The sequence below is a fragment of the Nyctibius grandis genome, chromosome 3 (assembly GCF_013368605.1).
Source record: "Nyctibius grandis isolate bNycGra1 chromosome 3, bNycGra1.pri, whole genome shotgun sequence".
NCBI classification, from domain to species: domain Eukaryota; kingdom Metazoa; phylum Chordata; class Aves; order Nyctibiiformes; family Nyctibiidae; genus Nyctibius; species Nyctibius grandis.
Genome location: NC_090660.1, coordinates 15058580 through 15074021, shown reverse-complemented (window position 1 = coordinate 15074021; position 15442 = coordinate 15058580). Strand labels below are relative to the sequence as shown.

The following is a 15442-nucleotide window of genomic DNA, read 5'->3' as shown; positions in this document are numbered from 1 at the left end:
AACCAGGGGTGTTTAGCAGTTACCGTCACCCAGACAACCTTTGCTGTGCCCCTTATTTTCAAAACTGGACCTGCCTGGTTGTTAATGATCCTAACGCTGATTAACATTTGGCTTAACTGAAGGGAAAGATGGTCTTGGGGTTAAGGCATTAGCTCACAGAATTCACAGTTCAATTTTGTTAAGTTTTCACAGTTCATGTTTCTGAGACTTTTTTTTCCTCGTACTTAATGGCTAGAAAAAATTCTTTATCAAAACAAAGCTTGTGCAAATGATTACAAGAACTAAAACTCATCAAATATAATGAGGGCCTTGGCAACACCCCTGCTTTTGGCAGCACTATAGACCTTGCCCTCTTCTGGCTCCGCAGCTCTGAGATGCCAGGGCTTTCCTCGCTCTGCGCAGTGGTACTTGCAGAGATGCTGAGCTGGGGAGGGGGGGAGTTACCCAGTGGTGCCTTTCTCTTACACTTCACGTCCACACAAAGTGAAACTCTTGTCTTCTGGGTCCAGAGTACTCTATGTGTGTTGGTATATAGCATACCTTACTAATGTACAATCTGCGTATATGTATTTATATTTGTGTTTATTAATATTGATTTTTAACTTTTGTATTTAAACATATACAGAAAAAATAACTTTCTATTTTAAGTAGGTTCTGATGAAAAAAATTACTTGCCTAGCTGATCCATAAAATACTAAGTAAAAATTGAAGCCTTAGCTTTTCCTGTAGGAGCAGTTAGTCAGTTCCTGGTGCAAAGAATAACAAAATTACTGACTTTCCTGTGATCTTGGCTCATTTTTGTTCGATGCCAGGTGGTTGCTAGAGTTTGACAAATGATTGATTTGTTTTCAAAGGGTGCTTGAATTGCATATTAGAAAAGACATGGTTATTTTTTTCCACAAATTTTAAGATTTATCGCCTTGCATTAGTGTTGTAAATTAGTTTGTTTGCTATTTATTTTCTCTGGATTGCTGTAATTGGTGTCATTAGTTGAAGGGCAAGTTTTACAGATGGTTGGAGGGATGGCCCTTTAAGCATACACCCTTCATATTTTGTTTTTTAAACACTGCTACAGGACTACAAGTCAGATGGGTAGACTGCTACTTCCCGTTTACTCACCCTTCCTTTGAGATGGAGATCAACTTCCAAGGAGAATGGATGGAGGTCCTGGGCTGTGGGGTCATGGAGCAACAGCTAGTTAACTCAGGTACTGAAACTCCTTTACTTCATTGACATCTCTATTAGCAAACACTTCCAGCGCAATCAGCTGCACAGTCTGAAATGCCCCCTTCTCCCCTTGTGAGCAGACATCTCTGTTCGTGGCAGCCGGCGCAAATAGTCCTCAGGTGGAATGGTAGGTTGCTTTTTGGTTTTGTTTATTTCTTTTTGCGTCAGGTTGGTTATTTACGAGGTTGTAAACTGCGTTAAGAATGACATCATTTGTTTTAATTGAAATTATTACAGAGCAATATCACCTGATGGTTTTGCTTTCTAAAACTTACACATAAGTACAAAAGAAGGAGAGGAGAAATTGGTGGGGTTTTCTGCTTATTTTTATATAGAGAATTTTACATGCTTGTTTTTTAATTAGCTGAGAAGAGGCAACTCTTTGTAAGCACAGGGCAGACTGCATGTGCTCAGACCTCTGTCGTTCAATGTCTTCCAACTATTTATTAGTATGGGAGCCTTTTGGAATATGATCCGTTTAATTCTCATAAGTGTACTTTCAGATAGCTAAGTTATACTCAGTTGATTTTTTTCGTAGTTGGTTTCCCAAGCTATTGTTGTATTTTTATGTGCTCAAAATTCTTTCTGTTGAAGTCCAAGTATGATAATTATGAATGGCTCAATTTTGGCCCCAGTTACTTGACACTGCTTGTTTTCCTCAAAGTTTGCATGTATTTTAATGTGATCATATTCCTTTTAAAAGGATAAATCCTCTTCCAGAGTTCCTTGCCAGTGGGTTAATGGATTATGCTAATGTTCTTTCTCGGGTTATTATGTTCATGGTGTGGTAAATATAATACAGCTTCTGATCAGCCTCAGAAGTCAAAGAATCCTGTCTAATATTATTTCCATCAGATGGAAATGGCCATCACCAGTGGCCAGGCTTTCTTCTTGAAAAGCTTTATGCTGCTCAATTCTTAATGTTTAGGTTCCTTTAATGTGTGTGAGAAGAGCTAAACTGTGGCCTCAAAACAACTACTGTATCGTTTGTGTGTGTGTATGTGAATGAATGTGCAGGAAACACCCATGGTTTCTACAGCGGTCAAAGTTTTCAATTTACTCTGCCTCAGCTCTTTTTCACCATTCTGAATTACGGTCTTCAAAATTATATCCCTTCTGCACCAGAACTCTCCCAACTATTCGTTGTAATTCTAATCTTGCAAGAGCTCATGAGTTTGGTAACTCAAGTCTAGCTTTTGAATGACTTTGTAGACTTGTATTATTAAAACAAACAAACAAATATATTCTTTCACTTTATTAGCAAGATATTTTTAGAGACTGCAAACTCAGTTGTGGAAGTGCCAATCATTTTTCACTTCATTTAGAAAGAATGCACTTTATGTAGCCACAGTTTTGTTTTTCTGCTCCCTCCGGTAGCTCTGCGAAAAAGCTTGTCTACAAAAGCCGAGTCCAATGTATCTTGATGTGATTTTTTTGAAGTATTGGAATCAGTTTACCACAAGTGAAGAAAAAGTGTGGCTAATAATTATGTTGGCTAATGATTAGCTTATTTTGTTTAAAAGTAACAATGAGGACAAGATAGTTCACATTTTCAGTCAGGTAAGGAGTCAAACACCAGTCTTCCCTGCCTACTGCTGCTCTGAGGATTCTCTTCTTTAATCCTCTTTTGCAACGATTTAAAACCCCAGTAGGTTTCTGGCATGCCAACTTGCTTCTATTTATGGTGAAGCCAAGTTTGCTATTACTAACCCATAGGGTTTTTTTTTTTTGAGTGTGTTATAGCAGCAAGCTGGTTTTGTCCAAAATTGAAAATCCACAAGTCCAGAAAGGAGATTCTCTGTGGAGAAGGATGAAGGTGAAAATTTTCTTTCTTAACTCCTTAATCTTTTTTTGCTAGCAGAACTCAAGTGCCTTCCAAAGCCACCCCACATTTGAACAGCGGTAGTTTTTTAATAGTTCCTTTTTTTTTGCCTTTAGAATATCCTTAATGCTTCCAGTATCCACAATCAGTGAATATTACTTATTACTCTGGTCCTATGCCCCTAAATTTCATTGAAACGCCAAACTTTCAGTATTAAAGCCTTCCATTTTAAACCAGTGCAGATCAGCAAGGAATAGAAACATCTTCAAACTTGGGAAGGACGCCTATGACTCACTCCACACACCTACGCCCTCTAATGAGGGAGTAAACGCTGGTGCCTAAACCTAGATGCCCTGTCTCTCTTCATTGTCAGATGTCTAGAATAGGCACTGCAAACTTCCCATTCTTGTCTCAATCTGTTCAAGGGCTCTACCAGAAACCAATTCTGTAGAACTAAATGGAAAAGAGAAATGTTACTCATTTTTTGGCTGGCTAAGCTGGTGCTGAAGAAATATTTCACTCTTGGTGTACCAGTTTACGAGGCAAATGCAGAAAGATCTCTTCATGGTGTATTACACAGCTTGCTGATTGAAAACTGGAGAAAAAACTGAGGAGTTTGCAGAAATTGTTGTTTTTCTTTTTATATGGTCTATAACATTTCTAGTATCTTGCAGTTTGGGATTTTTGTTTTATGGGTATTTTTTGCTTGATATTGACTATTAAAATATGTGTTTGTGAAATGTAATGTTTGCTGGCAGGCATTGCTTTTCCTTCCATAAGACAATACTTTCCTAAGGGAAAGGAAGAGAGCTTTTACCTTCACAATCCTAAAGTCCTTTTATTTTGTGTGTTATTGTTTGAATACGAAAGACTGGTTTGTGAGGCAATCAGAAACAGTCACTCACACAAAGCAGAAGTTGGATGTGCCTGGTTATTTATGGTGGTTATAATTTAAACAGTCAGGATGCTTCAGCGCAGATTTGTTTTTTTATTTTCATTTTTGTTTTGTTGAAAATATATATATTCATATATGAATATATATGAAACACAAAAAAAAAATGCAGAAGAACTGAAGAAGCCTTGTGGTAGGATGAAAAGACAGGGTCTGTGCTGCAAAGGGGCCAGGACATTAGCCCTAAGTAGCTGTTTCTTTATGTTGGCAGAAGTTTCTATTGGGCTGACAGGGCTTACAATGACGACTCCCTGCCCAAAATAACCTCACTATAGTTCCTTGGTTAACCTCCTCATGCAGCAAATTTTGATGGTATTGACAGATCATACTAAGATTTTTTTTTAGTCTTCAGTGAAGAATTCTATTGTGGCTTTCTATTGTAGCTTTAATGTCCCATGCTGTCAGTGTGAAGTTTGTTAAAGTTGTTACTTTCTGAAAGACAATATCCTATTGAATTTTTCTGATGCCGCCTTATGTTTGGGAAGGAGCCTTTCTTTGATTTCAACCACTTTTAAATAGAACGTGATACAGATATTTAATACATGTAAATAGAAATGCATTGGTTATAGGGAAAAATTGTCAAATGTATGTTCAAATGTATTGATAGTACTCTTCATCACCTGCTTTCTTACTCTGCTCTTTTTTCCTTTTGAGATCTGTGAAGAGTCTCTGTGGCCTTCTCTCTTTTTTTCCTGCATGCTTCTTAACAAACTAGATTTCCAGTTTCTGACATAGTTCTGCACAGCACAGGAGTGATAAAGAACCCAGATATGAGAGGCAACAGAACAAAACAGCACTTTTTGCTGCAACTTCATTGTGCATGGACTTCCATAGTGCTTTCTCTCACCCTTGAAACTTCTCATTCTTAAAATGTTAAACCAGATCAGGATTTGCCCAGAGGAGGACAGCCAGCCTCATTCTTAGTAATTCACTGTGTAGTGGGGATGATCCAGTCTTCTGAACCATTCAGATTTTCCCTGTTAACAACAAGCAAAGTTTCTCTTGTCTTGATGTGTGGATTTGATAAAGGCTGTAAGTACCATTTACATTAAAGCCAGTCCAGTTAATGAGTTGTTTGCATTTTTAAGAGTTGTTTGCATTCAGGAAAGTCTCCTATTACTAACAAAATGGAGAATATGGTGTTATTTACTATTTTCTAACAGTGGCAGTTGCTATTTTTAAAAGAAAAACATACACCCTATGACAGTGTTTTCATATAATTATTGAAAAAATATGCACTGCAAAGATGCACTGAATTGTAAGGAATGAAGTTACATGTTCCCCTAAGGCTGATGATGCTAAACTACAGCAATTATTTGGTATAATGTGAGCACAGAAGGTCTCTATTATAATCAATGTTCAATAAGAAGTATAAAATCTAAATTATTGTACTGTTTAACCTTCCATCTTTGTGTGCTTTATTTTTCATCTTAAACTGTACTTGAATACATAACTTTAATAGGAATGTTATGTATGAATGTTGATATAAAGAATATTTTTGTTCTGGTTAACACTGGGAAAAATATATAAACTTTACAGTATAGTAGCAAGTACTCTCAATTTTAGGTCCATGATGAGATACAAGGAAATTTTTTGGTTCAGTAGAACTAATATCAATTAACAGCACATAAGGTATTTATTTCTGTGCTTCAAGAGTTTGTTATCCAAGATTTGCAAAGCTGGTGTTCACTGGTAGGTGCTGAAGTTCCCAGGTCTGTATGGAGTTACATGATTCAAACCTTTGAATACAGGACGTTGCTTACTCGGAGGCTGCGGTCACATAGTGTTGCTTAGTACCTGTGAAATTGGAAGCAGTTAGGGTGTGATCCTTTGTTGATTGAAATCAATGGCAATGTTCTCAGTGCTCAGTGTTGCAGAATATGTTAGCTGGGGACAGAAGCAAGAAAATTGGACTAAAGTTTACCACAAAACTAAGAAACTATAAACCCCAATCATTTAAAAACAAAACAACCCCCCCCCAAAAAACCTCAAAACCCACAAACAAAGCAATAAAAAAAAACTATAAAAGAGATGATGTTTTTGAACTCCTGACATATGCAGGAAAATAACTGAAGGGTGGCACACCAGATCATACCAAAGTCCGGGACATCCCTGTGTCATGATGGCATCCCAAGCAGGTGCCTAAAGATAAGTAGAACAGGCATGATTATGCTGATCCCTCCCTGCAGCTGTCCGTTTCCTGAGCTGAAAATGGTACATTTGTGTTCAGTAGTCATTGTGGAACTCTGTTCCATTCACTTGTTGGTTTTTTGAATCCCAGTAAACCTTTACTATCTGCAGTGTCTTGTAGCAAGAAATTGCATAACTAAAGTTGCATGAGGAATCACTTCCTTTTTGTTTTGACCAACAAATTAGAGTTACAGTTAGAGCTCCTTCTCTCATGCGAGAAGAGGCAGTGAGTAACTGTTTCTTTTTCCTTGTTTAAGCCACTCAGGATTTGTTTAGATCTCAGTTGTAACTCTCATCACTGATTTCTTTCCAGGCCAAAGGGTCCTGGTCAGACAGTTGCTCCCTGCATGGGAGCTGATCCATACATTCTGATAGTCATGATCACTCCTGCCTCTATCTTCTGCAGGTTTCTGCTGTAGGAGGTCAGTGTGTAATGTTCAACATGTGGGCATACGGTGATTTTGCATGCTGCCATAAATACTTTGCCTTCTATTTTTCTTTTCTGATAGTTCTTAATATTCATTTTGCTGTGTTGACCTTTAACGAGCCTTGAGTTGAAAAATGAAGTGAGGTTTTGGTACGATGACTGCCAGAGATGATTGCTTTCGATCACTGGCTGGTTTGAAACATACTGGCACACAGCCACCCATTCAGCTGTGAGTGGGAGCTCAGGTTGAGGCCTTGTTTCCTAAGATAATGAATCATGAAGGCAGCTGTATTTAGGCTCCCAGTAAGAGGAGTTGGTAAGACTTTCCTTCTGTATGTAAGATTTTTCTACCTTCCACATCAGAAAGCAACATTGATATCATTGATATTTACAGTCTTAAGAAACCTTTTTTTTTTTCCTTTTTTTTTTTTTTTTTTTTAATTTTTATTTGTCAACTTGAATGTAGTAGGGAATGGTTTTGAAAGAGGAAGTGTCAGCTTTCCAGCATGAGTAGTAGGAGATAGTCATGGCATTAGCAAGGAAATGAGCAGGCACTGGGCTTTCAGTAAGGCTGAACTCCAGTTTGGGGTTGTTCAGCCTTGAGAAGACAAGGCTCCAGGGAGACCTTATTGCAGCCTTTCAGTACCTGAAGGGGGCTTATAAGAAAGATGGGGACAGACTTTTTAGTAGGGCCTGTTGCGATAGAACAAGGGGTAATGATTTTAAACTAAAAGAGGGCAGATTCAGACTAGATAGAAGGAAGAAAATTTTTACAATGAGGGTGGTGAAACACTGGAACAGGTTGCCCAGAGAGGTGGTAGATGCTCCATCCCTGGAAACATTCAAGGTCAGGTTGGACAGGGCTCTGAGCAACCTGATTGAGTTGAAGATGTCCCTGCTTACTGCGGGGGAGTTGGGGTAGATGACCTTTTAAGGTCTCTTCCAACCCAAACTATTCTATGATTCTAAGGCTGTGGAGGGAACTTTTTGTCAGTAGTTTGCATACAATTATAGTTTTAAAAGTTGCTGGGCAGTCTTGGTTTTCCAGTTGTGTGTGATATCCTAAATTTATAGCAAAGGCAGTTTTCCTAGTACTGTATGTCTTGTTAATTTTGTATGTACTTCTAATGAAGAAAAAATTGCTAACCTTGTCTAAACATCTTCATGAATACTGTTGAACATGATGAAAGGAGTTTGTCATAACTTCTACAAATTGTTGCTTTTTTTTTTTTAAAAAGGTCAAAGCTTATTTGTCATGAGTGTACTCCTTGGTGAAACCTGGTTCTCAAAGTGTCTTTCCCATTTGGAAGTCCTTTTACAGATCAACTGAAGGACTTGTTTCCAAAATTTAAATAGTACTTGGCCCAGGGCTGCCACCTTCAGCCAAATACAAGTCTTAACATGTAAAACTTGTTTGGCTTCAATGCTGCAGTAAATAAATCTTTTACTCATTTATTGAAGATCATCAAAATTGCTGTCTGAGGAGAAGTGACAAGTTTAAGTTCTTAACATGTCCACTCCTTTTTGCTTTGTGTTTGACAAAAGGATTATCAGTTTGGAGAGTTCTCCATGGGCAGCAGATTAGTAGTTAACAGAAAAATTATGTCAATGTTACCTTGCAGCCACAGGACATTTTTTGTTCTTTTTTTTTTTCTTTTTTAAATTTATGAATATGTTCTTAAATCAAATTTTAGTTATGGATGAGCTAGGTCCATATATCAAGCAGCAGGGAGTGTTTTGGGGAAGAGGAAATTTAATATCTTTCATCTAGGAGTCTTTTTTCCTGCTCAGCTCTTGCCTGGTAAATTACATTAAAACGTTGGAGCAGATGGAGCATGTGGCTTAAATAGTATGCAGACCCATGTTCTGTCTATGCTAACAGCTCTCTGTGGGGACCTTGAAATAGTTAATGCTGTATGTGTCTATATGGATATAGTGTATAAAGGTAAATATAATGCATTTAAAATACATTTCTGCAAGTCTTCAAGGTGAAATTAAAGTTACAGAGGTATTGGTGTCTTGAGCACCTGGGGCCTCCCAAGAACACAAGGTAAAACTGTTGGATGGGGGGATTCTTCCCACACAGTACATCCAAAGCAATTCAAGTCTGCTGTGTAAGCTTCACAGCTCCCCATCACAAACCTCTCGGGGGTTAAAATCTGTTCTTTTTAGGTCACTGTCTGTCTCCTGTATGACCACATCACCACAATACCTTGACATCTCCCAGCCTTTCCTGTGATTATTCTCCTGAGACTGTTAAGAGATAGCAAAGTGTCATCATTGCTCTTTTATGGATGGAAACTAAAGTGCCCAGGAGGCTGACACACATGCACACTGCAGGCAAAGGCTTTAGCTGCCTTAGTTAGCTTTCCTACGATCCTTATATACTCAATAGAGAAAGAAGGTCTTCCAGTGTGTTTTGAATGTATGGATTGTTTGTTTTCTGGATCAGTCTGCTGGGAAGCCTCTTTCTGTGACTGGCTGCAGGGGGAGCCTGGTGTTCTAATTTAGGCAGGTACATGAAGGTTAAGTCAATATCCCACAAAGAGACAGTGTCTCGGATTAAATGAAATTAATGGGAAATTAGGAAGCACCTGAGTTTGAGTGACTTCCCAAGGGTCTTAGGAGTTGCCTGTGACAGAAACTGGAGTTGAATCGAAGCTTTATATTTCAGCTCCTGGGTCACCTTCGTCTCAATTCATCCTAGTGATTTACATTTGCACATACATACATATAGTTATATATGGGAGTGTGTGTATATATAAAAACAAACACAGAGTGAGACAAATAAGACCAATCAGTGACCAAATAAATACAGAGTGAGATAAATTTGGCCTTTTTTGATTTTTTTGTGTGTGTGTTTTTTTCCACACACACTCTCCCCAGTGTAAACAGAAAAGCTGTTTGTCGCAGCTGACTAATTTGAGAGACGCTCTGTTGAGCTGGCAGCCACTGAAATTTTACTTTGGCCAGTCAGACATGGAGCTGGTGTGGAGTTGTGGGCTTTTAGAGAAAGATGTGACTGAATTTTTATGTGTTCTGCAGCATTGCATATAGATACCCACAAATGTACGTACATGGCACATCCAGAGAAGTGTGTACCTAAGACAATGCTGACCAATTTAAAAGGGAATAAGTAATTGGGCAAAGGACCTGATTTTCCCTAAAAATCTATGGTGATCCAGCCTGTCTATACAAGGAGAGGAGCTGTGATTGTAGTCACCTGGGTGGCTAAAGCAGGCGCTTGACTTTTAACCTTTGAATAGTTCATATAAAGGCCCAGACATGTAGGTTAGCGGGGGGGAGGGGGCAATTAGCTGTCCTTAGATGACTACTACGTCTCTTGGCTGTAAAGGAATTGCCCATAGCCAGTGACAGCAGAAATACCAGCCGCTTTCTCAGCGTCTTCAGACTAAGTTAGTGCCAGCCTTCTTTGTGACTGCAAACCTAAGTGGTGGTTTGCTAGGCAATCCCAGTCCAGCAAAGGGAATGGCCACAGCACTGCTACATATTAACACGTGAGCTGGGGCATAGCTTGTGCTTTAGGTTTTGGCAGGATTAGATCTGGACTCTCAGGGCTTTGGAGGTTCAAGTTTCTAAACAGCATGTATTTTTAAATTGGGATGACTCTTACATAGAAAAGCTATTTCTTCTAACTCCTCTCATCCCACTCAACGAAGAAATTGGAAAGAGTTTATTTCCTGCACTTGGATTAAGATTGCCTTTTGGGTTTGATTTTGTTTTGGTTTCTTTTGAGCTGACTGGAAGGAAATCTCGGTCTTGCCTTGATAAGTAAGTCAAAACACAGAAATGAGTTGCAGAGAGGTGACACTTCAGTCAATCAAAGGGCATTGTTTTATTTGTTATTTGTTTCTCTTGTTCTGTTATCTGTGGCTACACCACCAGGTCTGATGTGTGTGTTGTGTTATAAAGTTATACCTTTCCTCTGCCCTTCCTTTTTCCTTGTCAAGATAATTTGCCTGTTGTCTCCTACTTCATTTACTGCTCTATTTTTAAAACTGTTTTTCCATCAAGTTTTTCATCCAGAAGGAACCCATAAAATTTATGAAATGTTGCTTTCTCTGATTTTATTACCTTTGACAGATTCATTATGTATGTTAGAGTTGGTGTTCTTCAAAAGAATTAATAGAAGCTTACTCCCAATCTGTATATGTTTGTGTAGAATAAACAAACACAGTACTCCATTTTATGACAATTCTATTACACCTATTTCTGGGAAATGTGTTATTTATTTACAGGGGTATTTTGTGGGAGAATAAGTATGGGATTGAATCTTGAAGTGAGTAGTTATTATAGAACATGGATGGCCATTTGAATTTGTGGCTCCATGTGATTTTGCCAGCTGAGTGTTAGAGTAGTACCATCAATGCATTTAGAGGATAATTTCCCTTTCATGGTGCAAGACTACATTTTTTAGTTGGAATATATGTTCCTTATCTTCACAATTTAGGAAACTACTTTGTCTTCATGCTTCATTTTCTCCTGTACAAAAATGTCTGTGAAAAAGGGTTAACTCTGTCTAACACTAACCCTGAAACCAGCAAGAGTGGTTATTTGACTGACTGGTGCATGGTACATCTTTCCATCAAGCAAATGAAAGCTTCTCCCTAGCATACTTGAGGCTCATTTTAGTCCATTTGGAATATAAAAAAGAAAAAGAGGTGGGAAAATGCACAGTTGCATCTGCCAAAGTTACTATTGCCTTTGAATAGTTTGCCTGTATGTATGTATTGCCTTTCCTTCCCTTTAGTTTTTTTTTTAATCAAAAGTAAATTAAAGGTTTAGTAATTCACTATGATTTGTCTCCTTGGGATCCAGCAGGAGGATTAGAGCACCACACACAAGAGAAGGCTAAGTAATGATGGATGTAGTTTATTAAGCAGCTCCCAAGTAAAAGAAAGTGCCACTCTCAAAAACGTTGAAGAGCAACAATTTATAGCACAGAGAAGGTGTTTCCCTCGGCTTTATTTATGCAAATGAAAATACAGCTAAATAATACTATTGAATTACTACACTGTTATGTGATGAATGCTGAATGTTTTTAATCAGCCAGGAGTTGGTCCAATGAGCCTAACATAATTCCTCATCAGGCTAGGATACCCTGCGGGGTTTTTTGTTGCATTGCAATATTCATTTTTGCTGTTCCCAGGACATCTATCAGGACTACCCAGCTGAGGGTGGAGAACAGATTTTACAGGCATGTCTCTAACTGTTCCTGACTCTGCTACGCAAAGGTCAGTTGAGGTAATTTCAGTTCAGCTGAGATTAGATCAAGCATTTTGGGAAGTATTTATCTTCACTAGATTGCAAATACAAACTTGATTTCTGGAGAGGGAGGTTTGGATTAGGATGTTTCAGTCATGCATCATTTCTTGTCTTTCAGATTTCTAGTTGGTGAGAGGAATGGGTGAATGCAGGTCTCCTGCGTGACTGCTGGAGGCTGAACACACGCCTCTCACCCTCTCTGCTCTGCTATTGTATTAGGAAAATAACAAACGGGTGATAGTGTATGGGTGGTCAGCCTTCCCAACTCCATACCGTTTATCAGAGTCTCCAGTTGAGTCATGAGGCCTGTATCTTTAGAGGGCAACAAGTGGGGAAGGGAAACCTGAATGTATCACATAGTCGGGAGAGAGCACTGGCTTTCCAGTGATGGCGTCACGGCTGTGGCAGCAGTCCAGGCTGAGCCAGTGGAGCAAGCCTCTCATGGCTCTTTCGGCCGGAGGCTTGAGAAGATCAGATCGCCCAGCTGCCTGTGTGCCAGCGCATACTGATCTGCTGCTGACCAGGTGGGCAAGCCTTGGCTGGAGACCTTTGTTTGAATTGCGTGTAAGCAAACACAGAACAGCTCAAGGGCTGGAGTTTGGCCTCTGCTTCTCTGTCATTACTGCCTGCCAACAGAATAACCTTTCATGTTATTATAAACCCTAGCTTTGTAAGAGTATATGGTAAGTTAGGTACACTGGTGTCACTTTGGTGTGTATTACAAAGAATAGCATAGCTTGAATTTTGCTTGCGCTTCACCTCCAGATACTCAGCTTTGCAGTTCAGCATTCATAAACAGGCAGTGACTATGAGCAGTAGAGGGGATAAAACCTACAACATGTAAATAAAAAGGTGCTTGGAAGGAGGTGATTATGCTGTGAAGGATAATCATGTTTCCAGAAGGAAGGAAGGAAAGAGCCTAGAACAGGTTTGGCACCTCCGTGCTACTGGAAGGCATCTGCAGCACAGCTATGGAGAGGAGACAGCCTGTTCCAGGCAGCGTACCAGCCAGTTATGAGCAGGATCTGCTGCTGCACCTGAAATGAATCAGGGAAAAATGCCAGCCTTTATTAACACTTTTCCCCACGTAAATATCAGTGACAGATTACTGATAGATATTAAAGCAATGTCTCCTTTTTCCTGAACAGAACGGATGCCATAAATTATGTAGTCTGATGACTATGCGGTGAGCATCAGTAATAAGTTTGATCCTAAATATTCTGGCAGAGTCCCAGGAAACTTTTGATTTTAAAAACAAATGGAATTTAAGAGGTAACCATGGAAGTCATCTCTTACCTATTTTCTTTTGGGCCAAATGGAGAGTGGAGTGGAAAAAGACTTGTTTGTTTCCCTGCTTTTGAGGGCATTTGGATTATTTAAAAACTTTAGGTGAATATTTGAAAGTCTTGTCAAGTTCTGTGTTCTCTGGGTCAAAATGTTGGCTTTATGAAGAACAAAGGTGAAAAAAAAATCCCAACAAAAAGCCCATAAGGTGTTGGCTACAGTTTTAGAGCTTTTCAGCTCCTCACCCTGCAATGAGCAATAACTTTTATCTCCTCTTTATCTTAAAATTGTGAAAAGACAGGAAAAAGTAACAGAAGGTTTCTTCCAGCCCTGAAGTTTGAGTCGCTTATTCAAAAGTACCAGTCATCTTTATGCTAATGACAGAGATTGTCACTGACATTGTAATCCAGAGCTTATTTTGTTTAAAAAAAATAATTAAAGTGGATTTACAGAGTTTTCTTTTAGAACAGTGATTGACACAAAATAGCAGTGGGGATTATAATAGAAAAAAATTTAGTAGGATCTATTTAAATAAGGCAATAGACTCCAGTTAGGAATTAATCTTTGACTGTATGGTTTGAAAAGTATTTAGCTAATTAATTATTCCAAAAGACCAAGTACAGTGAGGGGAATCCTTTTCTCATATTAGTTCAGACTTGCTTAGCATGTTTCAAAAGTGACAGTCAGAGGTAAACTCCTGACTTGGACTCCTTTTTTCATCTCAGGGAAATAAATTGTTAATACAATACTGCTGCATGGCTCACAGCAGAAACTATAATTTCCAAGATATCTCCGCTACTGTATTAGAACTCATTGTATCACAATCAAGATGGGGGCAGAATTGCTCACTTCTGCAAGTGCTAAATTGCTTTCTGGTCTTATTGAATAAAAGCTGGTGATCTTAGAAAGGAGAATGCACTCTACCTGTATTGGCACTTGCTGCTGCTGTTTTTCTTTAGTTAATGAGAGCTGGCAGTTCATTTTATAAAGGAGAGGTTATTTTCTCTAGGGTCTCTGCTCATGAGGGGCAGATTGTCCTGTCTGTGCCCTCTTGTGGTTATTTCTTTATTTGTGTGGTTCCTTGCAGTCTGAGGTTCTGGCCATGTTCAGAGAAGGTTTAATAACTCAGCTGGATTGCAGCTCTTGCACATCATGGGCGCATGAGGCATAGGAACAAAGAAAGTGGCGTTTACTAGAGCCACTCCAAAAGAGGAAGCTGGAGTTCACTTAAGCCATCTGAAGATGCACTTAATCGTACAGCAGTTTTAAACAAAAGTTAAAGTGCCTATGTTGCTGTCAGCTTTCACACATCAACAGTGAAGTGGAGCAGGCTGTGCGTAAGCATTTGCCATGTTCTGCATATGGCTGATTGGAGGAGCTGCAAGCAAACATTAGACAAATGTTGTAGCATCCTCTGCAGATTTCTGAAGTTGTTCTATGCCATGTATGTGCTTTTTTAGTTTTATAATAGTGCCCAGATGATGAGAGTGATGCACTGGTGAGTATCTGGGTTTCTTTAAATGTGACCCTGTGAGCTGCTGTCCTAGTGGGACAAGGAACAAGCTGCTGCTTTGTTTTGGTAGCATGTGATGCTGAGTGGAGTTGCTTCTAGCTCAAAAAAGTGTAATTTGTACTGTTTCGGTTTCTCTACCATTAATCAATACAAAATAGTCTCAGTAGAAGCAAACCTGTACATACATCCTGGGATGGAGAGAAAGCAGCACTCAATATTATATGACTGTAATTCAGTGAAAAGAAAATAAAGTTATTTTTGTGGTGCCCCATCAGTAGTTCTGTATTTGTCATCTTTGTGGCTGTCACAGAAGCACTAAGTCTTAAAGACAGGGGAGGGAGAGTCAGGGGAGTATGGAAGATCATCAGCGGGCATAATGTTTACATACACATGGCTTGTAACTGATTTTTTATTGTTCTGTTACAGACCATTCATAAACACTGTTGTCACCCTAGCATCTTCTACTGGATACTTTTAAGAAGGTGGTATTTAAAAACAAGGGAGTGCAATTGGAAGATGAGACAGGTGGAAACTTGTCTTGACCTAAACCAAGTTTAGGAGCAGTTGCAGGAGTAGTGCAACCAGTCATTTCCTACAGACGCCTTTGGACTCTCTGATGTTGAACAGAGAATGATCTCTCATTCTTGCCTCTTCTTCCTGGGTCAATAATTAGATTAAACTTTTTTAACAGCCATCAGAGACCTCCCCCCTTCTGTTGTTCTTCATTAAATTGGCCATTGT

At 39.0% G+C, this 15442-nt stretch overlaps 1 protein-coding gene across 6 annotated transcripts in view; it reads left to right on the top strand.

The window, feature by feature from the left end:
• The window catches only part of FARS2 (phenylalanyl-tRNA synthetase 2, mitochondrial), a 255388-nt gene that overhangs the window by 81040 nt on the left and 158906 nt on the right, over positions 1 to 15442 (top strand). For all 6 annotated transcript variants that reach the window (XM_068396120.1, XM_068396125.1, XM_068396121.1 and 3 more), the window contains one exon: positions 1076 to 1207. In XM_068396120.1, coding sequence (XP_068252221.1) covers positions 1076 to 1207 — 132 coding nt within the window. The remainder of the gene's footprint in view (positions 1 to 1075; positions 1208 to 15442) is intronic.